A 21,845-nucleotide genomic window follows, 5' to 3' on the forward strand; every position below is an offset into this window, starting at 1 on the left:
TCAGTTTTCTCCAGGGCTTAAATATGGCATTGGTTTCTGGTGTGGGCTCTCCTCAGTCTGGTGCCAATGAGATGCAGTGAAGAGTGTTTGCATTTTCAGTCCCAGTCAAGTAGCAGAGAATTTAACATCTGCATTTTTTTTTATTATTAAAAATGCCTCTAATTTACCACAATTTGACCTGTTTCCATGGGGGAAAAAACCCACAGTAATCACAAAGAAAACAGCTAGTATTTTTCTTATGCACAGTTCTACAGTCAGACAAAACCAACCTCAGCAGGGCAAGAATTTACCCCAGCCTTCCCCTTTGTTTGGTTGTAGAATATCCTTTACTATATCCACATCTTGTTTGAAGCCAGGTTACCCCTCTCATAGTGGGAATGCTGAGAGCCATCATCCCAGGGCTGCACAAAGGGGGAACTGCACCATTGCAAAGCCCTGACCTGAGACCATGCCCTTGCATGGTTCCCAGTACTGCACCATTTTTATTTGTCAGCTTGGCCACTAAAGGAAGCAACTCCCAGCCCTCCAGCTGACTCCTGGTCTCATGGGAGTTGTGACATTGGTGCAGTTCAGGACTGGACCCCAAAAGTGAAAGTAAAGCCACCATTTTTTAAGTGTTTTTGTGCAAAAGGCTTAATGGTTTATTTAAGTGAGAATGACCTCAGCAAGCATATGAGACAGACAAGAGCTGAGAGGATTTGGCTGAACATCTTGCTAGCAAATTTTAACTGTCACTTGCCCTGCTGCTGTTCACCTCTCAGCCTTTGCTGCTTTTCCTTTGGGAGGGATGTGAGGTTTCCTCCCCATGCAGAGCCCAGTGTGATGCATGAAAAGCCAAATTCAACCCAAGCAACCCTAAGGATGACGATCAGGGTAAATCCACAACAGGAGCCTGCTCCCCCATCCAGGAGCTCAACTCTCTCTTCCATCACTCTCCAGCTCTAGGACTACCACAGCTGGTTTGTGAGGCTTTATCTCTGCCATGAGCTATAACACTGCCTAAAATCCTCTTGGCAGGAATAATTCTCTCAAAAGAGAAAACGACCCTGTGACAGCATGGCCAAGTGCAGGGTTTCAGCAGACATATCCCATGCCCCTCCGAGCACTCCTGCTGAACTTTGCTTTTTTTTTGCCAGGCCAGCCCTGCATCTCCCTCTGCTCCCAGCCCTGGCAAAGGCAGCGGGCCAGCCTGCTTAGCATGCATCTGTCATTGCTGGGAGCAGTCACTGCTGCTAAGCAGCTGAGCCCAGCAGCCACGAGCATCTCAATCCAGCGTACCCCCCCTCCTGGCTCATCATATGATTTCTCCTAAGGGACAACTGCTGAGCAGGACTGTGTCTCCAAGCTGATCCTTTGCTGATAAGCCAGCTGCCAAGCCTCCACTGCTGAGACAAAAGAATTTTTCTCTTCCCAGCAGGGTTTTTCTGCTGTGAATGACAGAGAAAGGGATAAAAGTGAGCTGCCTGGCACTCCTCGTGGGCGAGAGGCTTTGGGGGCTCCTTGTCCCCCGCTGTGCTGGCAGATCATGGAGCTTTTCAGGCTGAGCTTGGGCTGCATTTGCCTCCTTCCTTGGCTTGAGGGTAAGTTTCTCCTCCTTTGGGGTGGCTGTAAAGTGGGAAGAGAACTGCCTCCTGGGTTTTAACCTGCTTTCCTGCTGAACTGTTGCTTGGGCTGCAAAGCTCAAGAACCCACCAGCTGTAAAACAAGTGCCATCAGGCACATTTCAGGGCAGCATTTAAAATGGGATTAAATACAGGGGTACAGGAGAGTGAGGGACAGACTGGCAAGGTGCTGGGATGGTTGGGCCAGGGACACTGTGGCATCATGCCGGCAGCTTTTATAAAGTGCTTTTAAACTGCTATGGGTAGTGGATGAATAAACCTGCCTAGGGAGGGAGGCAGGCAAAGTGACCTCCTAAACACTAATGTTCCTCCTGGTCCGAGCTGCTCCTTTCTAGCAGAAGTGAGTGAGCTCAGAGCATGCTAGCAGCATGGGGAGTGTAGAAGTATTAGTCTTGCTCCTGTGGTGGTTGGCTGGGAGCAGGATGTGCTGGGAAGCTGCAGACTCTGCCCTGCTCACCTCCATGGAGCAAACTTGGTAGCAGCTCATGTTGACATTCAGCTGCTTTCTGAGGTTGCTCCAATCCTGTATCCTGCCCATGCACAGGAGTATTTTGAATCCAAGCAGCCCTGATTTTGACGTGCATGGATAGATGCAAAAAGCAGAAGTCCCTGCTGAGCATCGTCCCAGAGATCTGGAGCAGTGCTACCCAGGAAAAGTTTCCCAGGAGTGGCGCTGCCATGGTCTCACCAATTCCATAATGGACATCAGGAGGAATCAATTTTCTTTAATAATGGGAAAAGTCCTTGAGCTAATAAGCCTTTTTATTTTGCTACTATGACTGAGATGTCAGGTAGAAAGCGACTCATTGATATAAATCCCTGAAGTTCTTCAAGGCTCCTTCAGTCCCTCAAGCAGCAAGGAGAACAGCCCTGCAGTTTCACAGGTTACATGCTCAGAGCTGTTCAAAATCCCTCAACCAGAGGACCACAGCTATTTGGGCTGCCCAGCTGGGATGTTTATTCCTTGAAGACCAACCTCAGACTGGCACATCTATCCAGCTACTTGCCATTCCTTGCTGCCAAGCAAGTGTTCCCTGGGATGCTTTGAGAAGTTACCCCTCAATTTGCTCTGCAGCTGGGTAACAGGAGAGGTTTGTGCTCCTACAGGTTTGACTTCTGCTCCATCTATTGCTGTTTTCTGCACATCAAAAGTTGCCAACTAAAGTGAACTGAATCTCTCACTTTGTAAAGCCCCAGGCTGAGGCTATGTCCTTGTAGTGGTAAGGGGTGATGATGCACATGCATCTTTTAAAAGAGGAAATTTGGTTAGGACTTGGAGATGACACCATGATGGCATGCAAAGAGAGCAGAACAGCCTTCAGGGTGTTGCTCTTCCTCTGCCTCTAAGGTAGGATCTTTTCTGGTGTTAGAATAAAGTGATTTTTTACTGCTGCCATGCAATGCAATCCACATGGTTTTGTTTTATTAGTAAAGTATGGAGCATCACAGGGCATTTAATTTCCTTTCTAGTGTAAAGCTTTTGTTGGAAACATGATCAGCCATTGCATTTCAGCCAGACCAGTAATAAAACAATAAAACCACCACTGTTTTGCAGAAAGGAATTAATCTTCCCAATGCCTGGCAATGACCAAAGAAGCTCAAAGCACAGAGCACAAACATGTTCATGCTTGGGGCTGATCTCCCCCTGCAGCAGCTTTTCCCCATCCCCTTCTGCCTGGGGCTGCTGAGCTTTAAGGCTGCTGGCAGGACAGAGATGCTTGCTCTCAACAGACCTCTGAGGGGTTGGTTTCCTGCTGAAAACTGGAAATCCTGGAATTTGCTAAGCTGATTCTGACAGTTATTTCTTTGGAAAGTACCTGCAAGCAAAGAGGAGGCAAAAATTATTTAGATGTCAGAAAAAAATTCTTCACTGAAAGAGTGGTTGGGCAATGGAATGGGCTGCCCAGGAAAGTGGTGGAGTGACCATCCCCGGAGATGTTTAAAAAAAGACTGTGTGTGGCACTCAGTGCCATGGTTTAGTTGATGAGGAGGCCTTAGATTAGGTCACAGGTTGGACTCGATGATCTCAAAAGTCTTTTCCAACCTAGTTCACTCTGTGATTCTGTAAAAAGTTTTATTAAAAAGCCAGACCTAATGGTGACCCCGTGAGGTGCAATGGGCAGTGGGAAGTCAGGCACCAGCAGGATCTGTGCCCACATGTACAGAAAGAAAATTGCTGAAATAAAACTGTATTTAACACTGACTTTGGACCCCCATGCACAGGGTATGAGGCTGTGGTGGCTGTGTTTGGCATCTTGGCTGATCCCCTATCTTGGGAGCCACTCTCCTACCCCTCAAGCTCATGGTAGTGCTGGCCCTAACTCCTGAAACCCTGACCTCAAAAGGCAGCCCTGAGCATCTTGCGCTGAAGAGGCAGAAAGGCCAATCTTGTACAATACTTCTGCTTCCCCATCAACTTTTACAGCCTCCAACTATTTTTCAGTTGGGGGATTTTCTGGCTGTGATGCATTTAACGCTTCAGTAGCTACCAGAACTTCTCCCTTGGTTTGTGCAGGTTGTCCCCAGCAGCAATACACAGTGCCTGGGTGCAGAACCACTTCCTGCACACTGCGAGCCTTTTCTTGGCACCCCTTGTCCTATCCAGGATCAGTCCTTGAACAGTCAGCCCCTCTCCATCTCCTCCACACCTCTCTGGATTTTGTAGACACCCATCATATGCCCACCTCAGGGACTGGTTTTCCTCACTTGCATCAGCTTCATGGTGACTTCACCAAGCTCCACTGCTTCCTATAATTTATAGATTTTTTTCTATGTCAAAACCTTCCTTCTTTTCCTATGGCTGCTCTGCTCCCTTGGAGGCCTTCGCTGAGCTACTTGATCAAAAGTGGACCTTGCAGTAATGTGGAAAGATACGAAGCCCTGTTGGTCAACCAAAATCAAGATATTCTTAAGAAAGCAGCAGTGGTTGGGAAAAAATATGGGCCAAGCCACCCCAAACAATTTGCAAATGTCTTTGATCAAGACATCACAGGCAGTGCTTAGAAACAGCAGAAACTTCCCCAGTCACACTGGGATTACTGGTAACCAAGGCTTTCTCAGTGGCATTACCTTAATTAGGAACATTGCATGGATTTTGCCCCTAATCCTACATGGAACAGCATGTCCCAAGGGTGGTCATGCTGCAGAAAAGCAGGGGCCTGTATTTGCTTGCTTTTCTATCTTGTAACCAGACAGAGTGTCAGTATCATAGGACAAATGAGCTGGCATCAAGAGTCATGCTAGAAATTGTTTATTTTGTTCCTAAAAATATGAAGAGGCCAAAGTGTTCAAGTATGAGCAACACAAAGCAGGCATCTACTTGGACTCTGTGGGTAAGGCTGGCATTTTTCAGAGACTCTGAGTCCCATCCTCAGGGAGTACACTGGATGGTCTGGTTGTTCCAGGTTAACATTCTTAAATGTTAGAGCTCATGGCCTTATTTGTAGGACCACTGAGCAGCAGGACTTGGGATATCATTTTGTCTCCTGAGTAAAGATTCTTGGTGCCTGATGTGTATCTCAAAGTAAACATCCTCCAGGTTTAGTTGTGAGTCTACCCCCTATGACTATGTGGGGCACATGCAATGGCTGCTGGCAGTCACATGTAACTGCAATGTTTGCTGCTACTGTGCAGGTACCAAACACAGTGATTGTTTAGAGGGGAACATAAAACATCAGGGACTCCACAGAGAGCAAAACACGTATCTCCAGCTGGGTCAAACAGCAGCACTCTTCAAAGTGTAATGAAAATACCCAAAACTTTCAAATGGAGAGTCATTGCCAAGAAAGGAAAAGAAAATACAGCAAAGATTGTGGTATGCTTAATAACAAAACCTGTAATAAAACATATGAGAAAAAGACTTGGATGAGCAGCCTAGAGAGAGAATACAAAAACTGCCAGCAGAAATTTTCAAATATTATCTGAAGCAGAAACCTGGTGGGGGTCAAGAGGTCAGTAAATAACTGGCACAAATGAAAGAAGGGCAACCAAAAGTAGGGCAGTGTAGAAAGGCTGAATAGCTTACTGGCTGTAGTGCTCCCTTCAGACATGATCAGGGAGGTTGTGGCAGTCACTCTCCGCAGTTTAAAATGTTATCAAATAGAATTGGCAACAGAGGAATTTTAAGGAGGGGAAAAAAAAAGTATAAATAATCTGTGGCAAAGGACCAGTCCAGATATCTTTTGAGTTACAGGAAACTAAAGATGACATTTAAAACATTTCTAAGGAGTGTATTAAATTCTTATTTAAAGCAACCTCGACACCAAAGGGCTGCATTACAGCAATAATGCCCCTCTTAAGATGGATCCTTGCACAGCCTAAGGAGACAGAGGTCCTTAGGCTCCATTTCAGCATCAGACAAGTCAGTGGAAGGAAAGAAGAGTATTTACAGACAGATAAACATGAGAAAAGTCAATGCAGCTTTTGTAATGGGAATGCCTGACATCCATGATGGTTGTCAGTAAGAACATAAATGTGCTGAGCAGATCAGGGTCTTGTGCCAGTGTTTGCAAAAGGCTTTTGATAAGAATCTTCCACCAAGGCCCTTGAGAAACTCCATTCTCATGGAGTAGGAGACAGACCTAGCCCACAGGCTGGAACAAAGACGTGGAATAAGTTGACAATGATCACAGCAGTGATAGTATCAGAAGGTGCTCAGAAAGATCAGAAGGGATGAATAATGAAGTAATTAAGCTTGCTGATGCCACAAAGTAATTAAGAATAATCAAAACTTAAGTTGAATTTGTGAAACTGCAGGAGGAGCTCTGATACTGATGGAGCAACAAAATGATATTATTCTTTGAACTTCAGAGCTGAAAAATATAGTGGGCAAAAACATTTTACCCATGAATACCCAGTGATACTGAGTTAGTTCATACAGAGCGCTGGAATGGCTGCCCAGAGAGGTTGTGGAATCTCCCTCTCTGGAGATGTTCAATCCCTATGTGGATGTGTTCCTGTGTCACTTGCTCCAGGTGATCCTGTGTTGGCTGGATTGGACTGTGGTTCCTTCCAACCCCAACAAATCTGTGATTCTGTGATTTTTGGAAGGAGGCACTGGCATTTTGTTGTTTTGAGTAAGCTATTTACTTGTCTGATTCTTACCCTCTATTGCAGGGTAATAGAGGATAAGAATCTATTCTGTTATTAGCAGATGTTAATGGCCCAGCGCTGCAGACAGGATCCTGGGCTCAGCAGATGTTTTATCTGATCCAGCACAGTTGTCATATTCCCCCATTACATTGTAATGCATGTCTGAAATTATTACTTTGGAAATGGCTTTCTCACAGTTAAACTGAAGCAAAGATGTGAGAATCCTGAATTCCACATCCTAGGGAAAAATGGCGAGGGTGGGGTGGGGCTGGGGGGGGTTCTATTAATCCACTTCAATTTTCTAAAGTTTATGGGAAATTACTTATGAGACATTCTTCTGCCTTTAGAGGCTGGCAGAAACTCAAGTCCAAAATGCATTAAATATCTTACCTCCACCAAGCCCTCAGTAAGGGTTAAAGAGAACAGAACTTACAAGTTGCCCACAGATAGCCCAGAAATTTAATTTCCATTTAGACACATTGGCTTGGCAGGAATTGTCTGGATTGGTGGCTATCGCAAGTCCATGCAAGTCAATATCCCAGTGCAGACACATTGATCAGGCAATCTCAGAGTTGGTGAAGAAGCACTGTGGTTTCTGGCTCTTCTCCTCAGGCATTCATGAGCAGAAAGCCCTGAGCTGTTTCTTATTTAACAGCCCCAAGGCATTATTAATCTAGCAGAACACTAGAATTTCCTGAGAGAAAAACATGAGAGCTCCTTTAAACTACTGTCTATACTGTTGTTATTATGTACCAGCTTCTGTTTATACTGTCACTAATCTTTTCAGGTACTGAGCCAAATACTTGTATTGGCTTAGTATTGTTTTGGTTTGTTGTGGTGTTGTGGTTTGCTTTTTTTTTTTTTTTTTTTTTTTTTTTTTTTTTTTTTTTTTTTTTTTTGGGAGGGGAAACTGCAGAAATAGTTTAGATAAAAATCAGTGTTCTTGCCTAACATCACTTTTCAGTGTCCTCTTACTCTTTATGCTCAGTAATATATGTTGATGGGGCTTTTATAATTCTGTCTCCTGGGGAAAAGAGAAAAAACATCACTGTAAAAACTGGGAGTTGCAATGTGTTGTTATTAAAATATTTCTCAGAATGTTCAGAAATTTGAAACTTCTATTTCTATCCATATATCTTAGGCATAAAATATACAGCAGAAAGTTCACCTGCAACAGTGGTGGATGGTTTAGCACTTTACATTTTGCTCAGGATATTCACAGGCCACACATGATGAAGTTATACCGAAAACAGTAGTAATCCTTCAGCTAATGTGATATCCATCCTAAATCATCTGAGATGTTGGGACCTGTTGCTCTTAAAAGCAGCAAGCAATTACAGAAATTGCTTCAAATTGTGTGTTTGTTATGGGACAGCTACAATGTCTCCCTCTTACAAAAGGATTTTTAAAAGTGGTACTTTTGTTCCTAAGGTGCACAGCCTAAGGAGACACATCAATGTCAGGTGTGCTAAATCCAAGATAATTTCAATACTTACATGAGCTGCCTCAGCCAAGTACTTACACACTTCTGGTGGGATATAGTTTTATCCCTACACTACTTTAATACCTCCAGAAGCTACTTAATAGAAAGTGTAGCCCAAGGTGGCCTAGTCGGCCCCAGATGAACAGCATGAGAGGGATGTCCACTGCTCTTTTATAAGAAAGATTTGACCTGGGTAGAGGCAAAAGATCCCTCAAACTCCTCAAACTATCTAATTCATTTGGAGGGAGGGAAGGATGGCTACATAGTTAAAACAATTGTACTGAATTAAATACACACACACACACACATACATATATATATAGGCAGATATTTGATATAATCATTCAAGTTGGAAGGATGTTTTTCCTCATTAGTTACATAACTGCTATTTTCCTCTGGCATTGCTCATGGCTATTTGCACCCTCCTTTTTTCCAAAGAAATGTCATTCCAGGAAATTAGGAAGCTGTGGGAACTGTTTACCTGGGCATGCCCATCCAGGAAAGGACTGGTGGGTTATATCTAACCTCCCCCGGGGTATTTACAAAGAGATGTGTTTGCCTCAGACGTGCACACTACTAAACCGATCTATAATTGTACCGCAGTAGCAGAGGGACAAGGCTTCCTCATAAGGAACACCTGGCTGGAAAAGTGCATCCGTGCCTCCCACGAGACCAACAGCGTCAGCCTGGCCAGCTGCAAGGAGCACTCCCAGTAGCAGCGCTGGGGCTGGGACCCTGACACGGGCACCATCATCAGCCTGCACATGAAGCGCTGCACCAGTACGCTCTGGTCAAGCTGGAGCCCTGTGGAGACTGGGAACGTCAGGCATGGTCCTGCAGCAAGAAAGGACACTTGACTTTGCAGATCTTGGGCTTCCACCTTGGCACCAAGGAGGGAGGCCACAAGGTCTTTGTCTCCAGGGAGAAGGACAAGTTCAGCAGGTGGAAGACGCTGGCAGATGAAACTATCTGTGCTGCTGCCCGGACAGCAGCTCAGAGGCCCAGCAAACCAACACAACAAGCTCTAGACACATGTGTGTGGATCTATGAAAGTAAGATGAGGTAGATTTAGTGTCAGATAACATCTAACTTTCATGTCATCTAAGCCATCTAACACCAGGCTTTCACCTGTCATTCCAACTCATGTTCACTTCGGCCCCACCTGAAGAAACACCAAATGGCTCCAGGTCAACCCCACTACCTGGTACCACTGGTTTCCAGTAGTGGCTGTTAAGTGTTTTCCAAAAGCATGCAAAACCTTATATGATCAGGTCTCCAAAACCCAGCTGCATTTCTGAGGACAGGCAAATATTTTGGTAAAATATTTCTGAATTAGTGCCCACAGTTAAGAATAGTGGAAATGAGCCTCCCAAGCACTAAATATCCAAGGAAGTCTCCCAAAGTCAGAAACTTTAGACTTTGAAAGAGCTTTTGGTACTTTGTGATGTCTTTTTGGTAAGACAACAACTGGAGGCAGCTGAAAACCTCTTTTAAACTTATACGAATTATTGAGAAGCGGCTGTATCAGAAATTACTGCTTCAGTTCAGTTCAGTTATTGCTTCAGAAATTAAATTTCTCTTCTGTGAGACCCCAACAGTGCACCCCTCTCTAATGAAACCTAGTTCTAACTTTCATTCGATGTTCTCATTATCCTCAGTGAATCTTGCTGCTGGTGCCTAGTGTAGCCATAAAGACACTGGTGAACACAGTAGGTAGTGGGAGGTAGCTTAAGTGTTGCCCTCCCTTTGCATTAGGAAATCCCAGATGACATCAAAAATTATTAAAAATGGAGTTTATATTAACCATTTATGGCCTTGGCCTTTGCTGAAGAGAATCCAAGCTGCTTTAACCAGTATTCACTGCCCCTTGTCTTAGACTGGACACAGAAAGGGCAAAAGTCACAATTTTAGGAGTTTGACATAAGGCTACCAAACACCAGGCATGGCCATTTTACCAAGATGTGGCTGCGATCATTTGTTGCATGCCCAGCAAAGCCCACTGCTGACCACTGATAGTTCATGGTCCAGTCTGTTTCCCACTTTCATTTAAGGCCATTTAGCTAATAAAGGTCGTTTTTGGTACTTCTCTTGTAAAGTTGTGTGCAGAACTGAGACCTCAAAATCACGTTCAATTCCTCCTCTCCTCCTCTCCTTTCTTCCACTCCAGAGACCCAAAAAGAGCTGGTGTTTGTAATGGTTTTTATCTGTTTGTCCATTCTGTAGGTGGTGAAGTTCCCAACATTCCTCAGGGAAAATTATTTCCATGACAGGAGGATTTACCTGAAGGCTGATGGACCCAATGAAATTTTGAGCACTGCAGGAATGAGTAAACTGAAAATGTGATGTATCTGGCTGGCATAAGCAGTGGATTATAAGTATAACCTTTTGACACAGAAACACTGTATCTAATTTGAAATAAAAAGCCAATAAAAATTGGCTGTCATGTGTGGAGAAGGTGGCCTTTTTCCCCTCAAGGTTTTTAATTAGACAACTAGAAGGTCAACATGTAATTATCACAATAGTTACAAGTGTTAGTGTTTATTTAACATTAAGTTAAATATGGACCAGACAAATTAGATACCATAATAGGCTAGTTAAATATAGGCTAGGAAATGCGTGGAACATTTAAGATATGGGAAAAAGACATGTGAAAAGAGCGTTTTCATTCCCCAAGGCAAAGCTCCTGGCAGCCCAGGGCTGCCTTGGAGCCAGGATCCCCAAATAAGGCTGTAAGGGTAAACATAGAGCAGCTTTTGAATCAGGCTGTGCCACTCAGTGTGTCTCATGCAAAGTCATAATTTTCCTATCAATTCCATGGTTCAGTCTACTGGAGGGAACCTCTGACTACTTAGTAACAACATCAAAATCCAATGTATTTGCTCATTTCTTATCTAACTTCCAGCTGATCATCAACAGACTACTTACACTTCGGTGGATTATCTGCTCAATAAATTACACCTGTGTAGCTGTGGTGTGGGTGCTCATGCCACAGGATGGGATGTGGTTTCGATAGGCAGCAGGGAGCCCCAAAGACACAGTTTTCTTGTTCTCAGCATGTGCATCATTGCAGGTGAATTGCTGACACCAAACTTCCCACAATCTCCCCTCTAGCAGCAGTTGTTTCCCCACACACCCTACTCTGCAGTAGCACTGGAGGGCAAAGGAAGGTATTGAGCCTTGCAAGAGGTATGGCCTACTTACCACCCTTTGGATCCCATTTTTATATCTGCAGTGTTGTTAATAGCTGATATTCTTCCACTTGCCTCTTCCTCACACATCATCCTTTAACAGCTGGTGCTGCACTCATACTTTTAAAACCCATGACCACATCTACCACCAGAAAGCAAGCTCTGCTTTGGTTGTTGATTCCATCTTGAGAGGTTCATTTCACCTTTAAAATCTGTGACAGCTGAAAGCCCCTGATGCATAGGAGGACGTGATTGCTACAGCACCACATCCTTCTTGCCCAGCAGGGCAGAGAACCAAACCAGCAGGGCTGGGTTCCCTTTCCTTGCTGGGCAATGAGCATATCCAGGTTCATGTACAAAAAGTAGATGATAATCACACAGATCTTTGCTTTATTTCCTTCTAAGCTAAAACCATTGATTCATCAAAGATTGATGCTGTGGACAGAGAGTCTTCTGTGAGCTTGACTGACCCCCCTCTGGCTAACAAGTTCAACAGCACAGTGTCTCCTGCAAAGACCAAACAGGCACATTTTCCAGCAAATGAGGGTGAGCTCTTTTCTGAATGTGTAAGTAAGAACAGCAGGAAAGAAAGTGTGGGCAGCTAACCTAACTTTGAGGTTATTCAGCTATTTTCAGTTGTGGAAGAGTACCTGAGGATTTTTGAAGAACTTCCACTGAGTGCCTTCCCCCAACATGCTAAGGAGTTTCCCTTGGCAAGCACTTCAGCGATACAGGTTTAACCTGGAGGTATAGCCACCAACTGTTTTAGAAGCAAAAATTATCTGTGGCTGGGGTACACCAAGTGACAATGAAGTTTCCTTTTCCTTTTTGGGTCCCATACAAAAGGGATTTGTGGTTACGGTGAAGCCTCATGAGGAATCTGGACCCCTGGTCCACCTGGAAGCTGCTAATCAGAGTCTTTCTGCTTCTTCCACTAGATCCATCCCACAATCAATCCAAGAAACATGGAAATCGGGGGAAAAACACTGGGGCCAGGCTTGCAGGTAGGTCCAGGTAGTCCTCCAGAGGAGGAAGGGACCAGGTAGATGAAGGTTCATCAGTGCCCCTGTCCTTCCCATTGTAACTGAGATACATTTCCCTGGAGTTCTGCTGAGAATGCTTAATAGGGAATGAGGGCAGAAAATTACCTGTCAGAAAGACTCTTTTTCAATCTCCACAGGCCTGTGATTAAAAAAAAAATAGTAAAAACATGAAAATCAGCTGCTAGCACTACTGCTTTCCCCCAGCCTTTCTTATTTTCTTTATTCAGAAAGATGCAGACTGGAGAGCATGAGATATCATTGTCTTCATAGCAAGAAATAAAAACTTTTGTGCTCACTTTCAATAGAAGGATGCTATGCAGTGTAAAAGCAGCTGTAAGATGTTGATCTTGTAGACAGAGCACTTTTCCTGCTATCTGGCATTTTTCAGGGACATCACAAGTGATTTTTTGTGGCAATCGTGGCTATTGCATAAGAACAGGGATACGTACAGCAAACATATGGTGCTTTCTCTGTTACCCTTTCAGGCACGAACTGGAAGACAGCCATGCTGGTCCTCAGCCCCTTGGCATTCATACTGGGATTAATAATACTGACACTCAATGTTCACTACAACAAGTAAGTGAGAGTCAGGTTCATTGGCTTTGCCATGAACAGCATCTTAAAGAAAAACTCCAACATCTCAAAACAAAAGTCTTGGTCTTGGCACCCCTCCACATTCCACACCCAATGTCACTGGCTCTCAGCAGATGGGTCTGGTCACCAATGTGTCACCCTTTGGGATTTCTCTTCTCTGCCCCCCAGTTTATCCATCCACTGACCCACTCAAATGTTGGTCCTCCTCCCCTACACATCTTGTGCCATCACTGAAGGAAGTGGCATTACAGTTGCTGATGTGGAGAAGTAACCAAGTGACAGACAAGTGCAGTTACTCTCTACTCTCTTCTCTTAGGAAGAAGAAAATCCTCTCTGCTCTGAAGAGCCCTCCAGACAACAGCAGCAGAGTTGATTTACGGGAGCCGACCCCCTTGCGAAGAGGCCCCCAGCCATACCTTCCACCATCCCGCTCCCCTTCCCTGAGGCATGGAGAGATCCTTATTGAGTGGAAAGACGGGACTGTCACTCCTCTTTTTGATAACATCAATTACCAAGTGGACTAGTTCCAAAATGACAGAGCTTTTGTTCCATCCCGTGTCACTGTTCCCACCAGGAAGACTGCCACCACAGGTGATCTCCTCCCTACCCTTGCTGTTTTGACAGGAAGCACAGTTTGGAGGTTTTTTTTAAACACTTGAGTACAATCTCCTTGCACAGGACAAAGCTGAAGCAGAGTAGATTGTTTGGTTTGTATAGCACATGCTGCTTAGTAATTTCAGAGCTGCTTTAACCCATAACAAATCCCAGGTTTCCCTATGTGAAGCTGGGACTTCTGCCAGCTGGAACTGCCCACTGAATAGAGTTACTGAGCATATGAAAAAGTGAATCTTTGAAGACAAGGCAAAAGGTAAAAAACAGAAATCCTGATGATCCTTAAATTCTTTTTAAGATAAAACTAGCTGCCAATAGACACAGAAGGCAATCAGTTACATTGTCAGTGTAGGAATGTAATTAATAAGCACTGCCTCCTATAAATCTCTTCTAGGTATATGCCAAAATATTCATTCCCCAGTAAGTTGTCAATTAAGTAACAGCAAGTCATTTTTCTAACTTAAAATGTAGCACTCCACTGTCCTCTCTGCATCACTGCAAGAGCCCTGCTGAGAGAGTATGTGTCTCAAAACTTTTCCATATTTAGGATGTACTAAACCTTATAATAACACACATCCTCTTTTATTATATAGACTGGCAAGAAATGTCGGTCATGCTTATTGGGGATATTGCATATAGAGCCACTTTATTCCAGCTTCAGTCTCTGATTTCTTGTAATCATATAGAATAGTCAATGAAAAGATACATTGCTCCACCAGAGCAGTAATACAGTTGTTTTTCTTTTAGATAGGAGTAAGACATTGTTTTCAGCCTTTACACTTCTTGTTTGAGCAAAATTCCCTGTGATTGTCACACTCAATCCTGACCTTTTCTCAGTGAAATCTGCAATGTCTTAGAGCTTTCCTAATATTCATGAATCTGTGTTCTTTCTCTCTGATTCTGAGATGATGTAATCATGGCCATAAGTCAAGAGTTATGTGGAGAAAGAAACAATAACACCAGGAAATTACAAGTATGAGCTGTGTCAGTGTATTTGTTCAGTAGAGCAAGGGAAACCATATCCTCATGTCTCTTACTTGAGCAACGCCTTTCACTTGACCTAAATTAAGCTGTTATTTCAGTGTAGCATGGACTTCTCTTGGGTATGGCTTTATTTAACCTGCAGCAGAAGTAAGGTCTCTTCAGGGAATTTCAAATCTCTGGGTTTTTTGTTTGTTTGGTTGGTTTTGGGGTTTTAAAAATTATTTTTCTTTTTAAATGGTAAAAAGTTTACTGTCATGAGATATTATTATAACCAAAAACTTAACTGGTCTTAAAAAAAAAAGCCCTATTGGTTTAGGGCATAAATATCACAGAGGCTGAAAATAAATATCTTTGCCAGGCAGATTATTCCATAATTATTTACTGGAGGGTTTCCCAGATGCTCCTTGTGAAAATATTTTATTATTAGACATGGGCAGAGGAAGAACTCTTTCTTCACCAGTGAGCAGCAAGAATCAGAGTTAAATTCTGACTTTCTAACATTTCTACTTTAAACGAAACTCAAAGACTCTGGGATCAAAAAATGTTTAATAATCATTTTACTCACAAAATCAGTGGGAATACATTCTGTACATAAATCACTTAAAAAGCACACATGGTGCCTGACCCATTATCACAGTTACACCCCTCCGAATTTTGTTCAAGGAGCACATCACCTTAGAGTGCACAGCACAGGTCACCCTCCAAAACTTTGACACGCTTTGGGAACACTATGTGAGCAGTGCCATTAAAAAGGAAATACTGGCTTGGACCTGAGCAAATGTGTTTTCCAAAGCATCAAGTGCTTTCGTTCATTACTGCTGAATGGGCAGAACCCATTGACTTGTTAATGACTCTCTTAACTCCAGCTTAATATGCTAATCTTGCTCATAAACAGGAAGGCAGCAACACCACTGTTTACACAGCGCTGATTAAATGGTACCTCAAACAATAATGAAAAACCAAGACTGAAGCTGCACAGGCTTTTAACTCTTTCCTACTCTCACTGGTTGTTACACTCTATGCCACCACCTGAATGAAACACTTCTGAGCAGTGTTCATAATCAAAATAAAGCCTGACTGTAATGTGGATGAGCAATGGAGTTTTTTGTGCATATATATATGCATTCATATTTATATATAAAAGCCTCCTTATAGTGCATCCCCTTTTTTGAAAATACAAATACATGCAATTTTAAATTACTCCATTGGAAGATAATGAAGTGACAAGCAAAAGACTTGTCACACTGGTACCAACATCAGTAATATCTGCTGCCCCAAAAGATGAGTGGCTGCAGCCATAGAATCACTGATAGTATGAAACAGACACAAGATTGCACATAAGCTTGGATATCCTGTGCAGAAAGTGGATTAAATACCCTTTCCCAATCCCCTGGAAAATGTATGGCTAAGGTGTCTGTTAAAGATCAAAAAACTAAAAGAAAGAGGCAAACCAATTTCAATTTACCACTTAAATACCATACCTCAACCATTTACTAAGACTGTCTGGATGGAAAATGTTCTCACAACAGTAAATTATGGATGTACATAAATTCATAATACAAAAAAAAAAAGACCTGAAATGATCTGACAAGTTATCACTGCATATCACTGGAAGAGTTGGGAATAGAACTACTGCTTCCTCATTTGAAATTCAAGGTATGACTTCTGCAGTAAGCGTTTTGTTATTAAAAATCCCCATATGCTCATTTTCTCAACTCTCTAGCTTTATATCAGCAAGTCAAGATGTATCAAGTGTTTGATTTTTCAAACACTTGTTCAGCACTTCAAGGAAGAAAAAGAAAGGGAAGGAAAAAAAAGACAAGGAGACAGAGGAAGTCTTTTGTTAGCACTGGGCTTCAATTCAGACATCTCTGGCTTATGGTTCAATCAGACTACGGTTTTTTGTGCTAGTTAGGAGAGACAAAAGCACAATCTCTTTAAAAGCTCCATGTATCCTCACTGAATTTCTACAGATTAAGAAAAAAAGAAATCTACATTTCTGCAGCCATATAATTCTTTCTCCAGTTTAAAACATAAAAAGCACACCTGTCTCCTCAAGAAATCCCCTTGTACTTCACAAAAACACTTATTCTCTGGAGCAGAGAAACTGATGCACTTCTTTCAGCATTGCTTGCATGTCCTCATATTCTGCAAATTTGCAGGCATCCTCCAGCTTCAGCCACTGGAAAGCTTGGTGCTCCTCTGACAGCTTGATTTCTGTGTTGCAGTCCTTCATTTCTGCCAGCCAGTACACGACGGTCTTAGGCTTGCCATGGACAGGGTAGTGCAGCTCTTTCTTGTAGCCCTCGATGAGAGTGAGCTGGCTGGCCCGCAGACCAGCCTCCTCCTGTGTTTCCCGGAAGGCTGTCTGCAAGTCATCCTCCCCAGGGTCCACGTGGCCTGCCAAGAGGGTGCAAAAGTAAATCTCTGGGAAGGAAACTCACATTTTGCTTTAATCAGGAAACACTGGGAGGCAGAGATGACAGTACATGGTAGCTGACACAGAATGAAATGGAAATTGGAGACGAGAGATTGCTTTTCCAGATCTTATGTCTTGATTTATCTTTGTCTTATGGCTTTTAGGATCATTGTTTATCCCTCACCTCTTGAAACTTCCATCAGCCTCTCAGCATCAGACATCTTTTCTTCCCACTCCTCCCCTCCACTTCTGGAGTACTCTACACCCGTAAAGTTCCAACTTAAGATTATACTGAGGACTGAGTCCCTCATTTTTCCTTTATGCAGTTAGAGCAGAAACAGGTCATCTGGGAGTCTTAATCCTCTCTCAATTATGTCCTCTCACATCAGCTTAAGGCTCAATTCTGCAAAACTCTTAGTTGTGCCAACAGTCCAGAAACAACAGGACCAGGCACAGACACCTACCATTTAAAAGGTGCATTTCATTTAGGCAGCCAGGGATATTTTTCTCTTCCATACTCCCCTCTGAAACAAGCAACAAATCTAAAAGCCAGTCCTTTCACCAGCTGGGTAGTTCTCCTAGGACACACCATTTATTTTACGTTGCTCAGAATGAGAGGTGCCACTACAAACAACAGATAAATATAACAAATCCCCAGCCGTTTGTACTTTTGTTGAAAAATGTCAGATTTGGTTTTCTCATGAAAGCTCTGGACCAGAACATAAATAGACCAAGCCAAGCAATACCTCAAAAAAGCAACATAGCAGGAGCTGGGACATTTTAGGAGGTAAAAGGTTTAAGCTTTGTTTTGTCCCTGATGTCACTCTATTTTCTATGTAGCTGGCTCCAAATAGCTATAATTTCATCACAGAGATGAATTGTTCCTCAGGTCTCAGGTACCCAAAGTGCCCTTTTAGTACCACATCTGGGGTATGTGGGAAGTTTGTTTTGCCTTTGCAACAGGTCCCACTCACTTCCCTGCCTGTGTATCAAAAACATGAATACCTCTTACAACACGACATCACCTCAAATGTAAAATACACGTTTCCTTCAAGCAGCAGCTGTGCAGAAAACAGCATCTGATGTTGATACCTGTTGATAACTTCAGGTCTAAGCTCAGTAAGTTGCCACATTTGTGCAGTACAGTCTACCTGCAGAGCAGAAAAAGGACTGCAGGCAGCACCTTGCACACCACAGCTTTCAGATCCTCCCACCTGTTCCCACTGGTGCAGTTCTAATAGATTGAGAAGGAAAATGAACCCTACATCCCCCTCCCATCAGCCTCAGCTAGTGCAAAGTCATGGTCCTAGGGGCAGAGATAAGGCTGATGAGGTTCATGTGAGGGGATCCAAGCAAGTCCAGTTTAATCCCATAAGAGTTGCAGCAGCTTAGAGAATTTGTAAAATAACAAGGTACAGCTGTAGCTGTAAACTGCCTTTTGAGTGTGCTTTGAGAGACAAGTACAACTTCTCCTTCTGACTCCTACCCCATGGAATCTATGTCAACATCACATACATGTTACCACACTGCACGTCCCAGGGCCACCTTGGAAGACCACTCCTATCACAGATACTATAAAATGAAATAGCTTCTCTTCATTAAATCCCCCCCAAATCAATATCAAGCTTCTATTACAGGCCATGATAAGATTCTGGTCTTTGAGCTCTAAAATCTGAAGCAGTGTGTTAAGGGAGGTGATTCTCCCCCTCTGCTCTGGTGTGACCCCACCTGCAATGCTGCATCAATCTCTGGAGTCCTCAGCAAGGGAAGGACATTGACCTGCTGGATTGAGTTCAGATAAAGCCATGAATACGATCAGGGAGTGGAGCACCTCTGCTTTGGAGACAGGATGAGAGAGTTGGGGCTGTTCAGTCTGGAGAAGAGAAGACTCTGGGGAGACCTCAAAGCCCCTTCTGGTGCCTAAAGGATGGTTGTTTATAAGAAAATTGGGGACAGATGTTTGAAAAGGGCCTGGAGTGACAGGAGAAAGGCTCCTGCTTTTCATCTAGGAGAGGGCAGACTCAGACTACAGACAAGGAAGACTTGCTTTTACTATGAGGGTGGTGAAATACTGACACAAGTTTCCCAGAGAGGTGGTGGGTGCCCGATCCCTGGAAACATCCAGGTTGGATGGGACTCCGAGCAATCTGCTCTAGTTGAGGATGTTCCTGCCCACTGGTGGGGGCTTGGACTAGACAACCTTTAAGAGTCCTTCCCAACCTACATTATTCTGTGGTTCTGGGTGTGTTAAATGTATGCTTATGAGACAATTAGCTCCCTACCAAAATGCCTAGAAGTAATTTAAATCACTTGTCCAGAATTACTGTGTTCCCAGGGATCCTTCCACAAGATTTCTTCTCACAACAATCAATCATGTCCCAGCAGATGTTTTTTTAGCTTTCCACTAGGCTGCAAACTCAACTCCCTTAGGTTGTTGGTGGAGTAGACAAAGGGGGACGTTTGGAAAGTTTTGTTCTTTCCCTCAATAGAAGAGCCTAGCTGATAGCATTCAAAGATTTTTTTCCCCCCAATTTGCAAGTTCTTGTTTATAAACTGCTGCACCATGCTTTTACAAAATGAGAAGTAAAAACTATCAGGAAAAAATCTCAGGTGGTAAAAAAGAGCATGCAAGAAGATCTCCAGGGAACCTAAAGTATTTCTGTGTTGCACTTTTCCTGGTACCAGGGCTGTGACTGTGTACTACCAAACACTGGCTCTCCAATGTGCCTTTACAGAGGAGGTGCTGCTCTGTCCTGGGACACAGGGCTTGTTTTCTGCTCTGAGGCAGACCAAGAATGACCAAGAATGGCTGGTAAGGTTAATTCTCCTATCTGTTCCTCTCTACTGCATTAGGCAAGTGATCTTCATCAACGATCTCCTGCATCATAAGAATGGTGTATTAAAGTGTTCTATTACAGATTTCAGTTTGCCACCCTGCAGACTGTGACCACAGCCCTGCAGACTCTGATCACACATGGGTCAAACAATCCTGCACTGGCAACACTGCAGGTGCCTGGCAAAGGGTGAGAGCCGAGGCAAGAAGGTAGAACATCCCCACATTACCTCGCTTCAGTCACCTGCACATCTTTGTCAGAAACATCAGATGCCTGAGGAGCTCAGCTGGGTGACAGCCTTTGCCCCAACCCAAATCAGTCGTGCCCAACACTTTGTACAGCCACAACGTGCAGAGAATTTCAACCTCAAAACTGCCCCTTCACCTGCATCAGCAGCACCATCAGACAAACAGCACAGCCAGCAGCTACTCTCAGGTGGTAACTGCCCCTCTAAACTGACCTCAACCAAAATCCTCTCTGCAACCTGACACCAATGACCTCCAGGAGTGTTACCAGAACAAAAAATCACCTTTGGGTGGGGTCCAGTGGTGGGTCCCGTAGGATGTCTGAAGCAGGAGGTACTCGATGCTGTCAGTGACCTTAGAGGATGGTGCTGGCTGCAGCCTCCTGTAGATGATCAAGCCACAAGCTCTCACAGCCATTCCCCTCTGCCAACTGCACCAGGAGCTGCAGAACAGCACAAAACACAGGGCTCAAACAGACCTGCTGTATTTAGCCGGTGAACACATCTCAGCACAATAAAAAAGTTGTCCACCCCTTTGAAGTTACTACAGAATTAATTTGTATATTATTAGCTACCTTTGAATTACAAAAAAATTTCCTTTGCTATTGAGAAGCATGAAAAATTACCTGCATGCCATGCCTTTGCTGCTCATAAATTATAAACCATATTGCAGGGAGGGAAAAAAATTACAAAACAAAAGGAAAGCCATAGATTAATACTCTGAAACTTTTCCACCACAGAACTCCAAAAGCTCTGTGCAGAGGTAATACCTCACCATTACTGGAACTGGCATATGGAAATAATTGCTCTGGACAGTTTCCCTGGAGCACAGGACTCCTCAGGATATCAGGAGCAAAGCTGAGAAAAGGAATGACAAAGGACAGGCTCTCTGCTGTCTCACCTAGACATAGGAAACCTCATACAAAACTAAAAGTTTCTTAGCACGTGTGTTAAACACTGATTTGATGTAAACAATAAGGAACACACCTTTTAAGTGATAAATATTGTCAGCAGTAAGCTATGCGGCCAGCATGAGTAGTTCTATAGAGAAAAAGAAGCAATGGACATGAGTAATCCATTCTACAAATTTGGCCGATTCCCAGTTCTGGGCAAAGCTTTGCATTCTGACAGAGACGCATAGTCCAGTAAATAACTTTATAGAACAACGCATTTTCCTGGGACGCCAAGAGCGGCATCGTGACACCTCCAGCTTCCAACACGAGAAACCACAACACGAAGCCCTTCGCCATCAACCACGTCCGTGGACGACGCTCAGCTCTTTTGCTTAACCACTTCAACCACTTCCTTTAGTTCCTGCCTAGTTCCTTTAGCTCAGCTGCAACAAGGACAGCATCCCCACTCCGGCCCCCACAGCCCCGGGGCCAGCCCGAGGAACCAGCACCACCTCCCGTGCGCGCCTGGAAGGACAAAGACAAATCCCAGCGGGGACCCTCCGCCGGCGCCTGGCACCACGCGGCTCCGCTGCCCTGGCCTCTCCTCGCCGCCCGCAGAGGGTCGCGCCCGTGCCCAGGGATGGGGACACTGGCATGTGTCACTCCCACAGCGGCCATTATGGACCCCTGCCCTCACCTCCACTTCCGGATCCGGCAGCGGGTGGGAACCAGCGCATGATTGGCGTCAGCCGGAACCAATCGCAGAGGCAGCGGCGAGGGCGATAGCCACTCCCTTCTCCTCCCTCCCTCCAGCCTCCCCTTGGGCCCCGCCCCATAC

At 44.1% G+C, this 21,845-nt stretch overlaps 2 protein-coding genes across 6 annotated transcripts; one reads left to right on the forward strand and one right to left on the reverse strand.

Annotated features, from left to right (window-relative positions):
- The first annotated feature begins 861 nt into the window (after window positions 1–861).
- On the forward strand, window positions 862–14,308 carry LOC128822307 (uncharacterized). Its single transcript, XM_054003999.1, has 6 exons — window positions 862–873; window positions 8,954–9,248; window positions 11,790–11,930; window positions 12,323–12,388; window positions 12,913–13,003; window positions 13,338–14,308. The coding sequence occupies exons 1-6, from the start codon at window positions 862–864 to the stop codon at window positions 13,543–13,545; spliced, it is 813 nt and encodes a 270-aa protein (XP_053859974.1). The 3' UTR covers window positions 13,546–14,308.
- An 836-nt stretch (window positions 14,309–15,144) lies between these two features.
- NUDT2 (nudix hydrolase 2) lies at window positions 15,145–21,788 on the reverse strand. Of its 5 annotated transcripts, XM_054002849.1 has the most exons (5): window positions 21,520–21,677; window positions 21,102–21,155; window positions 20,890–20,972; window positions 20,400–20,557; window positions 15,145–17,017 (listed from the first exon to the last, which is right to left on the reverse strand). In XM_054002849.1, the coding sequence occupies exons 4-5, from the start codon at window positions 20,530–20,532 to the stop codon at window positions 16,704–16,706; spliced, it is 447 nt and encodes a 148-aa protein (XP_053858824.1). In that variant the 5' UTR covers window positions 20,533–20,557; window positions 20,890–20,972; window positions 21,102–21,155; window positions 21,520–21,677; the 3' UTR covers window positions 15,145–16,703. The 5 variants fall into 5 exon arrangements, with proteins under 5 accessions (XP_053858824.1, XP_053858823.1, XP_053858826.1 ...); XM_054002848.1 differs by lacking the exon at window positions 20,890–20,972; XM_054002851.1 differs by lacking the exons at window positions 20,890–20,972; window positions 21,102–21,155; window positions 21,520–21,677 and adding an exon at window positions 21,705–21,788.
- Between the last annotated feature and the right edge of the window lie 57 nt (window positions 21,789–21,845).

Source organism: Vidua macroura, chromosome Z (assembly GCF_024509145.1).
Source record: "Vidua macroura isolate BioBank_ID:100142 chromosome Z, ASM2450914v1, whole genome shotgun sequence".
In the NCBI taxonomy this organism is placed as follows: domain Eukaryota; kingdom Metazoa; phylum Chordata; class Aves; order Passeriformes; family Viduidae; genus Vidua; species Vidua macroura.

Bases quoted from the DNA above. Each gene is read 5' to 3' on its own strand.
- NUDT2 (XM_054002851.1), bottom strand. From the start codon at position 20,532: ATGGCTGTGAGAGCTTGTGGCTTGATCATCTACAGGAGGCTGCAGCCA. The intron at 17,018-20,399 runs GTGATTTTTTGT...CCCTCTTGGCAG, and splicing joins CCACTGGACCCCACCCAAAG to GCCACGTGGACCCTGGGGAG.
- LOC128822307 (XM_054003999.1), top strand. The intron at 11,931-12,322 runs GTGAGCTCTTTT...TTCTTCCACTAG, and splicing joins ACATTTTCCAGCAAATGAGG to ATCCATCCCACAATCAATCC. The intron at 12,389-12,912 runs GTAGGTCCAGGT...TTACCCTTTCAG, and splicing joins CACTGGGGCCAGGCTTGCAG to GCACGAACTGGAAGACAGCC.